General features: G+C 52.2%; 1 protein-coding gene across 1 annotated transcript; it reads left to right on the forward strand.

Moving 5' to 3' along the window:
- The first annotated feature begins 2,264 nt into the window (after positions 1-2,264).
- Positions 2,265-12,603, forward strand: LOC135892446 (intelectin-like protein). Its single transcript, XM_065420236.1, has 8 exons — positions 2,265-2,309; positions 3,487-3,550; positions 4,018-4,167; positions 6,923-7,170; positions 7,553-7,711; positions 8,543-8,663; positions 10,307-10,410; positions 12,451-12,603. Exons 2-8 carry the CDS (start codon positions 3,493-3,495, stop codon positions 12,601-12,603), a joined length of 993 nt encoding a protein of 330 aa, XP_065276308.1. The 5' UTR covers positions 2,265-2,309; positions 3,487-3,492.
- Positions 12,604-15,176: the final 2,573 nt, after the last annotated feature.

Consider the following 15,176-nt stretch of genomic DNA (forward strand, 5'->3'; position numbering starts at 1 on the left):
CCCCCTGCCCCTGAGTGTCTGTGTGTGACTGCTGCCTGCCAGCTACACCCTGGCTCTCTCCAGCCTTGGTTATATTTCAGGGTGACCCCAACACATTCCCAGTCCAAGATCTTCCCCCAGAAATGTTTGTCCTATAGTGCGCAGCCCTTTCCTGGGCAGTACAAATATATTCCTTTAAGGGTATAATATGCCAGTTTATTATCTTTAAAAGGTACCCAGACACTTCACTTTAAACATACTGGATTAGATGAAACAGTAAAACGAGTTCATTAACTACAAAGAGACAGAGTGTGAATACAAGCAATGAGAAACAAAAGTCAGAAATTGTTACAAGAAAAGTAAAGCTAAAATACTTGCTAAGGCCTAACTTAACAAATGGTATTAGAGTCCAGCAACATTTCTCACCACATGCTCCAGCAGGTTACTGACCAAGCTCTCAGGTCAGGAGCTCTCCCCTGGAGTCCAACGGCTGTTTTCCTTTGTCTTCTTAAGTATGATGCCAGAGACAGACAGGGAGAGATATACTATGACAATAATGTGTAAGTTGTGAGCACAGGGGTATTTTCTGTCACAGTGGGGCACTGACACACCTCACACATTAACACTGTGTGGTGCATGGTGTAACTAGATAATGAGAAAGGGTGATTTACTCTTTGCAGAGACCCAGAGATACAGGCATGACTGACGCCGGGCTGTTTGGGGTCTGGGGCCCCATGGCCATGGAGAGTCCGAGAAGACAATGGCCACTCCCATTGCCCGGACATTTGGCACCTAGCAATTAATGACCATGGATGGCCCACTCTCCGCAGGCAGCCAGTTGGGTGTGACCAGCTGGAGAACAAAGCGCTAAGGAGCAGGGTCAGGTGACAATGTTTGCCAGGGAACAGTAACAAAGGACAGAGGAGGGGCCCGATGGGGATGTTAAGTCTGGGCTCCTAGAGGCAAGAGACGCTCCTGCACTGGGACTAAAGAGGGGGTCAGAGGGCTCTGTTCTCTGGGACTGACCCAGATGGACCAGGCTGTAACTTTCTGTTCTCTGGGCTAACCAAGGACTTTCCAGGCTGTGTTCCAGACATCTCATAAACCCTGCTGCCTTTACCACACTGGCTGAGAGTCACTGCACATTAGAGTTGCCAATTTTGTAATATTTTAAAACTGGACACTCCAGCAGGTGTGCTGGAACCTCCCCCATCCTGCCTCTTCCCCTGAATCCTCACCCCTGTTCACTCCTCTGCCCCCCTCTCCCCTTTGCTCACTGCTTTTCCCCTCTCCCCCTGCCTCTCCTTAACTCTTCCCAGGTGGGAGAGACTTGTGGAGCGGGGGCTGGGAGCTGCAGCCACCTGACGCTGGTAGGAGAACTTGGCTGAATAGGTGCTGGTGCGGGTGACGGCCTCCCCACCTTCCCTGCCAACAGTAACCGGACTTTGGATGTCCGGTCTGTAGATCTGACCGGACACTGTCTGGTCCCCTTTTCAACTGGACATTCCAGTCAAAAACCAGGCACCGGGCCACCATACTGCACATGGTGAAGGTGGGGGTGCATTGCTCCCTTTGGGTGTTCAAGTCTCTCTCAAGTGTCCAACTCAGGTGGACTGGCTGAAGCGAGCTCACGGTGCAAAGTGGAGTGCTTAAAGCTCGGAGGTTCGGTCTAAGGAGGTGGTGAAGCCAAGAGGCTTACCGTAGTGAGAGTGTGACCCTAAAACGGGTCTGGGGCACTGAAGGGGTCCTCCCAGCGACCGGTCTAGAATTGATCAAGAGCACCAGACCTGTGGATCTGTGACAAAGGGCAGAGACGCTGTTTCAATGAAACCTAAATAGCAAAGTTCCTGCTTTAACCTGCCTCGTTATTATATCAGTGGAGGATCTATAGAACTCCAACTTCCTTCTTGGCTTCATCAGGACCATTCAACTCCACCACCTGAATCAACATTCAGCTGCAGCATGCAAATAATTAGTGATAATGCAGTCATGTCAGGCCTGCCATATGCTTTTGCATCAACAAGGAGTTTCCTGGGTGGAGTGCCGGCAGTTGTTTTGAAGGGCAATACATTCAGATACCTGGAGCATGAACTAGATTTGATCCTGTTTAACATTTTTGCTGGAAACGATCTCCCCCGCCCCTGGGTGGGGTGTCTGGAGAGTTCTGGTATTTGTAAGTTGTGTTTGCTTTTATTGGGTGGCTCCACTCCCTATAAAAGGTTAGATCTGCGACTGGTGCAGCAGAGGAATCGCTCTGTCTCTCTGGCCAGAAGCTTCTGTTGCTGAACTCTGTAGTTAGACGCCTCAGCGACACTGGAACTGGGAACCAGGTGAGTCCTGACCCTTCCCCTTAGTACATTACTCTGTGATGTCACGTAGCAGTAGTTGTGATATGTCAACACGACAAATAGTAGCTTTAAAAAGCCCACGACATTGTTGGTTTCTCTACATCTGTAAAATGAGGATAATGCTACTGAGCTGCTCTGTAAAGTGCTTTGAGATCTACTCATGACAGCACTAGACATTATTATTACACAGCATCAGCCTGGGTCCGTCTGGCTCCCCAGCACCACAGCACACACAAGCCTCAATGCACTAATCCTCAGAGCACCCTGGAGAAGTAGGGACGGTTCTCACCCCTGTTTTACAGCTGGGGGCTGAGCCCAGAGAGAGCCCATCACCTGCCCGAGGAGTGAGTGACAGAGGGGGAATTGAACCCAGCTCTCCTGAATCTGAGCCTTAACAAGCCCCCTCTGCCTGCCTCTCGCACTGGGTAGTTGTGCTGCAGGGCCCTTTGGCTGGGCTCGTGAAGCTGTGGCCGTGCCGTGTGCAGGCAGGTTTCACGGCATGAGTGAAATGTGCTGGCGTCAGTTCTGCTGCAAAGCAAGGAGAGAAACTCCTAGAAAAAGGTCTGAGCTGGGACTTGGGAACCGATCCCCTCGCTTCCCTTTTCTGGACCTGATCCCAGCGCTGACTGGAGCCAGCGTGAGGCATTGCATTGACTTCAATGGGCTTCAGGTCAGGCAATATCTGCCTCCGTTTCCCCATCTGCAAAATGGGTATAATGAGACCTGGCCACCCTACAGGGGTGATGCGAGGCTCAGTTAGCAGAGGGAGTGCAGGGGGAGGGCTTGTTCTGTGCACATGATGCTACTTGGATTCCTCCTGGTGCCCCGTGCAGCACCATGGTCCCTGGTGCTCCCCTCCCAGGCCAGCTCACCTCAGCTTCCCATCCCACAAGCCCATCACTGAGCCCTCAGTGGGCTCTGAAGATGAAAACTGCTCTAAGGATGTCACTGTAAGGCCATCCCCACTCCGGCAAACCCCCACTGAACTCAAGGGCAGCAGGGTGTTAGTGCCATGGGCAGGTTATGCAGAGAGCCAGGGCATCCCTGGGAGCAGGAGGTTTGCGGAGGAGCCGCCTTCCCCCCCCCCCCCGCTCTGTGACACTAGCTAGCCCCAGCCTGGCTATTAACCAGCTGATCTACTGTTTTCTCTGCTGCAAAGTCAACAATGAAGCAACTCGCTCTCCTGCTGCTCCTCATCTCAGTGACCGGGGCGACCCCTTGCGGTAAGTGGCTGTTTCGTTTTCCTCTTCTGGGAACTAATTCTCCCCAACTCTGACCCTGCCTCTGGGGTCAGGGCTGTGATACATGCAGGGAAAGAGCTGGGCGGGTTGCTACAGGGGGCTTTGCTGATACACAAGTGAGGCAATAACGACCCCAACTGGCAGGCAGCCTCCTTCCACCCCTAGCTCACCAGGAACCTGCTCCAGTGAATTTCTTCTGTCCGTATCCTGGAGCCCAGGTTTGCAGAGGTGGGCGCCTAAAGGGATTACTTTTATTACTCTGTGTTACGGTCATGCCTAGGTGTCCCAGTCCTGGACCAGGCCCCTGTGGTTCCAGGCGCTGTACAAACCCAGAACAGCCCCTAATTGCTGACAATCTAAGTATAAAACCTTTGACTCTGAAGCCGTTCTGGCCCCATACATAGTAACAGAGAAAACTCCTAACTAACCCCAAGTCACCCCCTGTGCAGCCGAGAGCGTGGGTGCTGCTGAACTGAAACTCGCCATCCGTGACCTGCTGGAGAATTGGGAAGACACGTCCTGCTCCCAGAGTGGCCAGAGCTACCTGAGCCTGCCCCGCAGCTGCAAGGAAATTAAAGCCACCCGGGCCGGGGCTGGAGGTGAGTGTGGAAGAAGCATCCCTGGACCTGCAGAAGCTGCTTTGCCTCTGCTGGGTGCCTGCTCCAGACCCAGTGTAAAGGCCACAGCTGGGTCCAGTCAGTTCAGATGCACCCGGGCAGCTCTGTGCTGGGAGCAGGGGCACCTGCCTGCCTGTGGGCACAGTGGGGAACCACATTACCAGGGCTGGCTGTGAGACACTCTGCTAGCCCTGCCAGCCCCAGCAGGTGGGAGATGTGCTGCAGCTGACAGTTCCCTCCTGCTCCAGCCTGTCTGCCTTGTCAGCAAACTCCTCAGGGCCCTCCCAGCCTAAACCTCGCCTAGCCGGTAACTCAGTGAACTCCAGCCCCCGAGCTCCGCGGAGACGTCTCTCTAGCACTGCACAGGACAGGAACAACAGCTTGTTATCTTGACTGGAGCTAACAAGCACCTCAGTTCAGTCAAAGCACTGGGTCGGGTTAGAGAAACAGTCAAACCAGTTTATTGTAGTAAAGCGAGGGAGGTTTGAAGTGAGTTCCAGTAGACGGGCTCCAGACAGAAAGGGCTCCCAACAAACAAAAGTAAAACTACGCTGTCTAACGGCAAAGACGTAACTTCACAAGATTTGTTCCAGGCGTTTCCCTCCCAAACTTTCTTTCCCAGCAGTAAGAACAGGAGTACTTGTGGCACCTTAGAGACTAACAAATTTATTTGAGCTTTTGTGGGCTACAGCCCACTTCTTCGGATGCATAGAAAGAACTTCCCAGCAGTGGCTGGCTAGTTCTTAGTCAGGATCCCCACATAGTCCCAGGTTCTGCTCTTCCTTGTCTCCTCCGGTGAAGGAAACTTAGGGGTTCACTCCCCTCTCTTTATAGACCAATAAACCTTTGAAATGGATCCGGCCAGGGTTCCTGTTCCTGCTGGGGTGGGTGCCAGGCTGTCTTCACCCCGCTGGTGATTTTTACAATGCGAATGAGTGACACGAGACCTCAGCTCTCTGCCGCACCCGGCTGCTTAGGCCCCCGCCACACACAGCAGCTGCCAGCAGAGAAAAGCTTGTCAGGGCTCCTGCTGCCTCATCAGGGGCCGGCTGGTCTCCCCGAGCCCCTTTGACAGTCCGGGCATTGCCAGTAGGTGGCAGATTCTTTGCCTGACTCTGTTCCACCCATTGTTCCGCCCCCAGACCGAGTCACCGCAGGCTCAGGCCCAAAAGAGGGACACAGCGCGGGGACACAGACAGCAGGAGGGGCAGGGGGCTCTGAATGAGGCCTGGGGCCTTCCCTTAGCACAAATTGCCCCGGGCCTGATTCTCGGTTACACTTAGGCCTGGTCTGCGCATGGCGTCTGTCCCGGTGTCACTGTGACGGGTCAGGGGATGGGTTTTCCTGATATATTGATACCAATCCAGCCCCGGTGTGAACACAGTTATACTGGGAGAAAGGTGCCTTAGACAGGGACATCCGATTTCCCTCCCCTATGGGAATGGCTATCCCAATATAAAGCCCCTTTAAGCCAGTATAAATTGTGTCCACACTAAGGAAGGAAGAATCCCATGCACCGCTACAGGCTGGGGACTGACTGGCTAAGCAGCAGTTCTGCAGAAAAGGACCTGGGGATTACAGTGGATGAGAAGCTGGATAGGAGTCAGCAGTGTGCACTTGTTGCCAAGAAGGCCAACGGCATATTGGGCTGCATTAGTAGGAGCATTGCCAGCAGATCGAGGGAAGTGATTATTCCCCTCTATTCGGCACTGGTGAGGCCACCTCTGGAGTATTGTGTCCAGTTTTGGTCCCCCCACTACAGAAGGGATGAGGACAAAGTGGAGAGAGTCCAGCGGAGGGCAACGAAAATGACTAGGGGGCTGGGGCACATGACTTATGAGGAGAAGCTGAGGGAACTGGGGTTATTTAATCTGCAGAAGAGACGAGTGAGGGGGGATTTCAATTACCTGAAGGGGGGTTCCAAAGAGGATGGATTTGGCTGTTCTCAGTGGTGGCAGATGACAGAACAAGAAGCAATGGTCTCAAGTTGCAGTGGGGGAGGTCCAGGTTGGATATTAGGATTACCAATTCACTAGGAGGGTGGTGAAACACTGGAATAGGTTACCTAGGGAGGTTGGAATCTCCATAGAATATCAGGGTTAGAAGGGACCTCATCTAGTTCAACCCACTGCTCAAAGCAGGACCAATCCCCAAACAGATTTTTACCCCAGTTCCCTAAATGGCCCCCTCAAGGATTGAGCTCACAACCCTGGGTTTAGCAAGCTAATGCTCAAACCACTGAGCTATCCCTCCTGCCCAAGCCTTAGAGGTTTTTAAGGCCCGGCTTAACAAAGCACTGGCTGGGATCATTTAGTGGGGGATTGGTCCTGCTTTCAGCAGGGGGTTGGACTAGATACCTCCTGAGGTCCCTTCCAACCCTAATCTTCTGTGATTCTATGATTCTAAGGAGTTGTAGCGCTTTAACTACAACAGTATCATTAAAGTGCTACAGCTTGTGTGTGGAAAGGCTCAGGCCCCGTCCTCTGGGAGTCCCTGTAATTTGCACTCACTTCCCGCTGCCTAGGGGGCTTTAGTGTCCCTGGGAATCGGGCCGCTCTGCCCCGGGATGCAGGGGCACGTCCTGCTCCCGTGACTCCGGGTTTGCCCCCTGCTGCAGGGCACTAGAAGCTCCTCACCTGGGCGTTTTCCATTTAATGGCTCCGAGAGGGCCCTGCCCCTTTCCCCGGCCCTGGTTGACCAGCTCAGTGCTCCCCCCTTCCCACCCCGCCCCCTGCAGATGGGATTTACACCCTGCGCACCGAGAACGGCGAGACCTACCAGACCTTCTGTGACATGACCACCAAGGGGGGCGGCTGGACCCTGGTGGCCAGCGTGCACGAGAACAACGCCTACGGCAAGTGCACCAATGGCGATCGCTGGTCCAGCCAGCAGGGAAACAACGTCAACTACCCAGAGGGAGACGGCAACTGGGCCAATTACAACACCTTCGGCTCCGCGGTGGGCTCCACCAGTGACGACTACAAGGTGGGGTCCCCTTCTCCATGGCCAATAGCTACCTGCTGGGGAGAGAGGGTGCGTTAGAATGTGATTGAATGCACATGAGCAGGTGGGGGTCATGGGCATGGGGGTTATATGGGGGGATGGCCCAGTGGTCAAGGCAGTGGCTTAGGGCTAGGCAGCCCTGGCTTCCATTCCCTGCCCTGCCACAGACTCCTTGTGTGACCTAGGGCAAGTCACCTAGTCTCTGTGCCTCGGTTCTCCCCCGTACAATGGGGAAGTTGCTTCTCTGCGGGTGTCACAATAAATATACCACAGCTGGTGATGTGCCCAGATGCCCTGGTGATGGGGGGCAGGGTAAATACCAGTGATGTGGCTGAGAGGTTTCAACTGGGTCCTCGCTTTTCAGAACCCTGGTTATTATGATCTGCAAGCCCAGGACCTGTCCGTGTGGCACGTAACCAACAAGACGCCACTGAAGGAATGGAAGAACAAGTCCATCCTGAGGTACCACACCGAGAACAGCTTCCTGTCCACAGAAGGGGGGAACCTCCTCAGACTCTACCAGGTGATGGCACTGGGCTGGGGGCTTTGGAGGTGCGTGTGCAGGAGGATCCGGGTGGCTCTGCTGACCCCAGTGTAAATGGAGGAGCTGGGGTGGGAAAATTCTCAACAGGCTAAAAGCGCTCCATGCTGGGGGAGACGATAATGGGACAAGGAGCCTTCCCCTAGGCACAGCCTGTTGGAATCTGACTGTGACCTTGGTGTGAGATGAGTTGGCCAGTCTCAGGCAACTGCTGGTGTTCACGTCCCAAACCAGCCACCCCTCTTGTCTCTGACCTGCTGACAGACTCAGCAGAGGGGCTGAATGGGCCCATGGAGACTGACCCCACCTCCTGCCCTGGAGATGGGGGCCATTGGACACAGGTGATTTGGTGCTAGATCAGGCCCTCTACTCACCCTTGAGCCCCGGCTTTGGGGTTCAGGCGTCCTACCAGGGGTATTTCCTCAGTGCCAGGGTGGTGGGCAATGGTGCTGGACACATGCTGATTCTCACCTATTATCATTTATTGCCCGCATTGTGCTAGCCCCTAGGAGACCCCCCACAGACAAGGGCCCCACGGTGCTAGGTGCTGTATGGACCCAGAACAGAACAACAGTCCCTGTCCCAAAGAGGCTGAGATAAATCCACCCCAAATGGTACCTTGACATGCCAGATTTCCCTGTCCACTGCTGCGGTCACTGCTGTGCCCTAGGGCTGGCCTGTGTGGGCAGCGGCACTGACTGAACAAATCACCCAGAGAGCATGTGTCAGTGAAGCTGCCTTGTCTGTGCTGGAGCTGCCCTGTTACAGGGACAGAAACTAACACTGGATTCTCGCTGTGTTTGTGTCTCCCAGAAATACCCAGTGAAATACGGCGCCGGCGTCTGCAAGACTGACAATGGCCCCGCCGTGCCCATCATCTACGACTATGGCGATGCCCAGCAAACCGCCAACTATTACTCTCCAAACGGCCGAAGTAAGTCTGCAGTGAGCATGCGGGTTCTGCCTCTCCAGCCGCACAGATCAGCCCTGCCCAGGGCTTAAATTCTCACTCCTGGGGGAATTCTGTGCCAAAACATTAAAAATTCTGCACACAATATTTTAAAATTCTGCAAATGTTACTTGTCACGCCAGTTTCAATTATTTTGGTAATTTATTTCAAAATACCTGTCAGAAAGTCTGACTGTAACAATACAGAAACACAAATATTTTCCCCCAGGAGTAGAGAGTTAAAGAAACCCCTATGACAACCCAGATCCTGCTTCTCTACCTCCTCTCCCCCAGAGCCCGACCGGGGGGAAAGACAGTCACACCCCCTTCCTCCCAGAGCACAGCCGCAGCCCCCCCCCAGCCAATATACCCAAACCCTCTTCCCCCCCCAGAGCCCAGACACGGCCCCCCTTTGCCCAGATACCTACACCCCCTTCCCCGCAGAGCCCAGCTGCAGGCCTCTTCCCAGCCCAGGCACCCACCCCCTCCTCCTCAGAGCCCAGGGATTCAAAGGGAGACACAGCCTAATGCTGGGGCCCGGGCAGGGCTTGCACTGAGTTTGCTGCACACTGCCTCCTTCCCTTCGCTGCCAGGAACCCTCTAGCTCTCTCCCCCTGCCCCCGGCAGTGTCTTCTATGTGCGAGCTGGGCTAGGCTGGGTCCAGCAGCCCCTACTGGTGGCCAGCAGTACTGCAGCCCATTTCTGTGGGGGAAAGGAAATTTTGTGCAAAAAACATTAATTTCTGCAAAATTCTGCATTGCACAGTGCCACAGAATTCCCCCAGGAGTATTTCCCAGAGTCCCCCCCTCCCGCCCCCCATGTGCCCACCCGCAACATGGTGTAAGAGCTCCAGGGGGCGCAAAAATATTTACCAGAGCTCTGCTTTGGACAGCTCCCTCTGAATTTAAGCCGTGGGCGTGTTGTTCCACTGTGGATGATCTTCGTTTTAGAGCAGTGATACGCAGACCTCAGAGGTTCAGGAGTCAAATTAGCGATCAACATTACCCACAAGAGCCACAGGGGTGTGAATTCATTGTTTCATTTACTATAGTACTAGTCATATTTAAACAGTATGACAGGCAAAATATTTATATATTATTCTCACAGTTAATAAGTTAATAACTTAGTGCCAATTGATAACTTCACTGGTTAATCACGTAGTAAAAGCAGCCTGATTGGTTAATAACTTAGATTGGTTAATAATTAAATTAAACAGTGTTTTAATACCATGTGCTGCAAAGAGCCGCAGGAGACACATTAAAGAGCCACTTGCAGCTGGCAAGCTGCAGTCTGAGTATCACTGATTTAGAGAAAGGGAAAACGATGAAATAAGAGAGCAAATGGAAAATCCCCAGGAGAGAGCACGGTGTGTGTTCCCCACTTTAACATTCTACATGGCAACTGCACACAAACCAGCTCTTAGGAATTTAAAGATGCCGTGACAGTGACAGATCTGTGAACAGCCCAGCTGAGCCTCACAGTTCCTGATCATTTATAGGACTGGAGTTCCTGATCCTTAGTCCCCGGTCATTCCCAGTTCAACGGGACCAGCTGGTATCAGAGCTCTGTCCCTTCTCTCCACCTGTCCATGGCAAACAATGGTCCTGACCTGCCCTTTTCTGTCACCAGCTGAATTTGTTCCTGGCTACATCCAGTTCCGCGTGTTTAATGCTGAGAAGGCGGCCATGGCTCTGTGTGCTGGGGTGAAAGTCACCGGCTGTAACACCGAGCATGTGAGTATCTGGTCAGAGTGGGGGTTAGCTGTGGAGCAAAGGTCAGCTGATCAGCCTTGGGGCTGCCTAGTGTCACTGTCAGAGCTGGCCGGATGCACAAGAACTGCTTTTAGCTCGGCACTGGCGCAGGGTAGGTTCAGTTTGCGCCCCATGTGCCAGCAGGGACAGCTGTACACATGGAGGACCAGGACAGGCCAAGGGGGTGGATGTTAAATCTCTCCTTTGGGGAGACTTGCTGGGAGGGAACAGCTCACAGGAGCTCTGTTGTCAGAAGCTGCTGTGGGCACTTTGCACCACTGGGAAGTCTTCCAAGGTGTAATTTCTGCTACCAGGGGTCCTGCAGCCAAAGCATCTGCCACGGGGAGCCGAGAGTGAATCAAACCCACTCACGGTCTGTTCCTGACCCAGAGAGGTCCATGGGGCTCTGAGTTGTAGCTGGGGCCCTACCAAATTCATGGCCATGAAATATGCGTCATGGACTGTGAAATCTGATTTCCCCCCATGAAATCTGGTCTTTTGTGTGCTTTTACCCTATACTATGCAGAGTTCCTGGGGGAGACCAGCATGTCTCAAATTGGGGGTCCGACCCAAAAAGGGAGTTGCAGGGGGTCACAAGGTTATTTTAGAGGGGTCCCAGTGTTGCCACCCTTAAGTCTGTGCTAACGTCAGAGCTGGGAAGCTGGAAGGCAGCAGCTGTTGGCCGGGGGCCCAGCTCTGAAGGCAGGGCCCCACCAGCAGCAGCACAGAAGTAAGTGTGGCAATACTATACCGTACCATGCCACCCTTACTTCTGCGCTGCTGCTGGCGGCGGCTCTACCTTCAGAGCTGGGCTCCCGGCCAGCAGCTGCTGCTCTCCAGCTGCCCAGCTCTGAAGGCAGCGCCGCCGCCGGCAGCAGCACAGAAGTAAGGACAGAAGTTCCGCAACCCCCCCTACAATAATCTTGTGACCCCCCCCCCATTCCTTTTTGGGTCAGGACCCCTACAATTACTACACCGTGAAATTTCAGATTTAAGAACCTGAAATTATGAAATTTACGATTTTTAAAATCCTATGACCATGAAATTGACCAAAATGGACCATGAATTTGATAGGGCCCTGGCTGTAGCATTTGTAATAATAATCCCTAGCTCTGGTATGGCTTTTTTCATCAAATCTTAAAGTGCTGCACAGAGGAGGTCAGTACCATCACCCCCATTTTACAGAAGGGGAAACTGAGGCACAGAGAGGCAGAGCCAGGAATAAAACCCAAATCACCTGAGTCCCAGTCTTGTGCTGTATCCACTAGTCCACGCTGCCTCCCCAGCTCAAGGCTTGATCTCTGTTCTAGGGTGTGATACACACCAATGCAGCCCCTTCCCCAGCAGCCCCTTCTCTGGTGCCTTCACAGATCCACAGATGCAAAGGCCACAAGGGCCAGTATGATGGATCTTCTAGTCTGACCTCCTGCATAGCACATGCCAGAGAAGCTCCCGCAGGGATTCCTGCATCAGGCTTTCTGGCCCCTGCCAACCTTCCCAGTGCAGGTCTCCCCCAGACTCCTATGGTAAGGGATAAATTGTGAGCACCTTGGGGAATGGGCCGTATTTATGTTCTGTGTCGGTACAGCACCTAGCACCAGAGGGCCTGCCCAGGACTGAGGCTCTGAAGTGGTACTGCAATGCAAATAATAAATAATAATAACAAAACCCAATGGCCTAAACCGGCCCTGCCCCTTGTGCAGACATTCACACCAGTGGCAAATGCTGGCATGTGGGGGCCCTTGCACTGGAGTAAGTAACTGCACAAGAGTCAGGGCAGTGGAGGCTCTGGTCCCAAGATTTAGGAAGGGATTTAAACCCTCATGCTTCAGGGCATTAGCTGACCTCTGACTGTGGAGGGGTCAGGAGGTAACTTTCTCTGTGGGCAGATTATTTGCCAACTGGCTATAGCAGGGTTGCTTGCACCTTCCTCTGAAGCATCTGGCACTGGCCTGGAGACAGGAGAACAGCTAGATGGGCCCCTGCTCTGTTCCTGCCTGGCAACCCCTGTTTTTTCCCCAGCACTGCCTGGGTGGAGGAGGGTTCTTCGCAGAAGGGAACCCGGTTCAGTGCAGCGATTTTCCTGCCTTTGCCTGGGACGGCTACGGAACCCATCGGCACTGGAGCGTATCCAAGGAGATGATTGAATCCGCGGTGCTGCTGTTCTACCGCTGAGTCCAGAAAGGCTGGCGTTCTCCAGTGAACGACGCTGCTTCGCTCCAGCCGGAGCTACTCCCTGGGAGGAGAAGTATGGCCTCAGCTGTAGACATCTGTGATGCAAATAAAGAAAGTGAAGTGGGCTGGGGTCTCGTTGTGATTTACTCCCCTTGAGACACAGAGAGGGCTGAGAGCTTCTGAGCTGTCACTCATCCCGGGGCTGGATACTGCAATCCCCTCCCTTCAGAGCAGGGCCTGAGGCTGCAATTCACAACGATCAGCTCAGCAGAGGTGAAGTCAGTTCAGCATCTGCGGCCCTGTTCTCTGCTGGGCTGTGGGGGGGTTAGGCAGTGACCAGCCAGCTCTCAGAAAGCGAAGTCCCGTTTATTCACAACAAAAGCATTTCCGAGGAAACGTCTCTGAACCTAATAATCAGTGTTTCCGAGGTCTAGCTCAGCAGGTGCTCACCACCGCTCCCAGGGTGACCCTGGCAGGTTTTTAAGTACTTCAGATCCCGCCACAGGTCCTGTCTGGTCACCAGTTCAGGTCAGTTCTTGGACCCTCCTTTGATCAGGCTGATCTTTTATACAGTATTGCTGTTTTTTTCTTCTGAGGCCTCTTGAACCAGGTCAAACCAGTCAATGATATTCCCCATTGGGCCAAACTTCACAAGCCTTGTTACCGACATTGTTTCTGTGTTGGAGACTGGTGTTAATTACCCAACTGTTGTCTTTCTTTCCTTGAGAAAACAGCTTTTCTTTCATCCATGGAGCCAAGAATACAATCACTAGCCAGCCCCTAAAGATACGGATCCCACTGATAAAGTTGATACAAAAGTCTTTGAATAGTCCCTGTCTTCATAGCTCTGCATCTGTCACAGATGTAACTTTCCCAAGGTCATCCAGCAATCCACTGACAGAGCCAGGAATAGACTGTAGGTCTCCTGAGCCCCAGTCCAATGCTCCATCCACTAGGCTATGCTCCCTCCCCTTGCTACCGGTGGGGCTGGTTGCACACCCAATTATTAGTGCCTCGCACTGCCCATGACAAGACCGTGTTCTCAGCTCAATCTAACTTTGCCAGACTTCAACCTTTTGGGCTGGAGTTTTCCATGCCAGCTGTCTGCCTCATGGTGGATTTCATTATTAATGGTTTTTATTAATAATAATAATTATTATTATTTTCACCCAAAGGGTTCAGTGGTTTCTGAGACCAAGAACATTATTTTTCTCACGTGATGCCATTCTGACATTTTATCTGATCTGCTCTAGCCCACCATGGCGTGGAGCTGGGAGCTGGGATAGTCTTTGGGTCAGGGATGTGCCTTTTGCCAGCCTGGTGAAAATCAGCCCAAAGTTGGCCAGAGTATAAGCCTTTGGGAAAACTGCACTTCACACGTGATCAGTAGAAGCTTTTTTGACTGTGGCAGCTAAGTTCCCTGAAGATTCCATTGTGACAATCAGGGTCCAGACACTCCAAGGAGAGAAAAGAAAGTTTAAACCCTAAAAATAAGCAGATAACTTCCTCTGATAGTTTACAACTTACTAGACTCTAAGAACATACCGAGTAAGGTCTTTTATGAAAGCTTGTAATGTTCTCAGCTCAATAATGATTATAAGAGACGTACACAGACTGTGATTCCGAATCAATGCATTTGTGTATAGAAAAAACTGCTCATTAACTGTACTATGAATTCAACTACAGTCACAGCAGGGAGGTGAGCAGGGAAACGGGGGGGTGTTGGTCATCCTACCAGTGGAGATGTTGTGACAGATTGTCACACCCCGGGGGTGCATTTGGGGAGTCGGAACCACTGTGCCCCCTAACAATTCAGGTGGGTTGGCCTCTCTTACACTGCTCTGCTGGTGACTCAGCCAGCCCTCTCCAGGTCCTGTTATCACCCAACATGACAGCAGGTGGTGCCACACACACAACTGAGTTGTCTGAGTGCTTTACCTAAGCCACTTATGGACAAACAGGAGACACCAGCCAATTTGTTCCAAGCTAAGTTCCCAGCTCAGTTTGTGGAAAAATGAAGGTGCCAAAATGGAGTTTAGTATCATGTGATCTGGTCACATACCCTTGCGTGCTCCCAATGAGTCACAGAAGTCATTGTCTGTAGGCTGTCTGAAGCGTTTCCAGGGAGGCTCACCAGGTCGGGGACAAGCTTCTCCCAAGGCCTATTGTTTCCTTAATGGATGAATAGGCCCTTCACAATCAGCTGTCTAGACTGGAAGCATCTTGCCTAGTGGGTGTCACCCAGGTGTAACCACATTTGAAATACAGATACATAGTCAGTCTTCATAACTCCAAATACAAAAATGATACATGCACACAAATAGGATAATCATATTCAACAAATCATAACTTTTTCATGGACACCTCACGTGACACTTTTTGTACAATATATTCCTTATTTGTACATAATATTCCTTATTTCCCTTTTTATAGATGAGCATTATATTTGCCCTTTTCCAGTCTTGTGGAATCTTTTCTCTCTTCCATGACTGTTCAAAGATAATCGCTAATGACTCAGATAGCTCCTCAGTCAGCTCCCTGAGTATTCTAGGATGTATTTCATCAGGCCCTGG

This window comes from Emys orbicularis, chromosome 20 (assembly GCF_028017835.1).
Source record: "Emys orbicularis isolate rEmyOrb1 chromosome 20, rEmyOrb1.hap1, whole genome shotgun sequence".
In the NCBI taxonomy this organism is placed as follows: Eukaryota; Metazoa; Chordata; order Testudines; family Emydidae; genus Emys; species Emys orbicularis.

What these genes read in the sequence shown, in the direction of transcription:
- LOC135892446 (XM_065420236.1), top strand. Translation starts at nt 3,493, where the DNA reads ATGAAGCAACTCGCTCTCCTGCTGCTCCTCATCTCAGTGACCGGGGCG. An exon ending in GACCGGGGCGACCCCTTGCG is followed by an intron (nt 3,551 to 4,017) that starts GTAAGTGGCTGT and finishes CCCCCTGTGCAG; the next exon opens with CCGAGAGCGTGGGTGCTGCT. An exon ending in CCGGCTGTAACACCGAGCAT is followed by an intron (nt 10,411 to 12,450) that starts GTGAGTATCTGG and finishes TTTTTTCCCCAG; the next exon opens with CACTGCCTGGGTGGAGGAGG.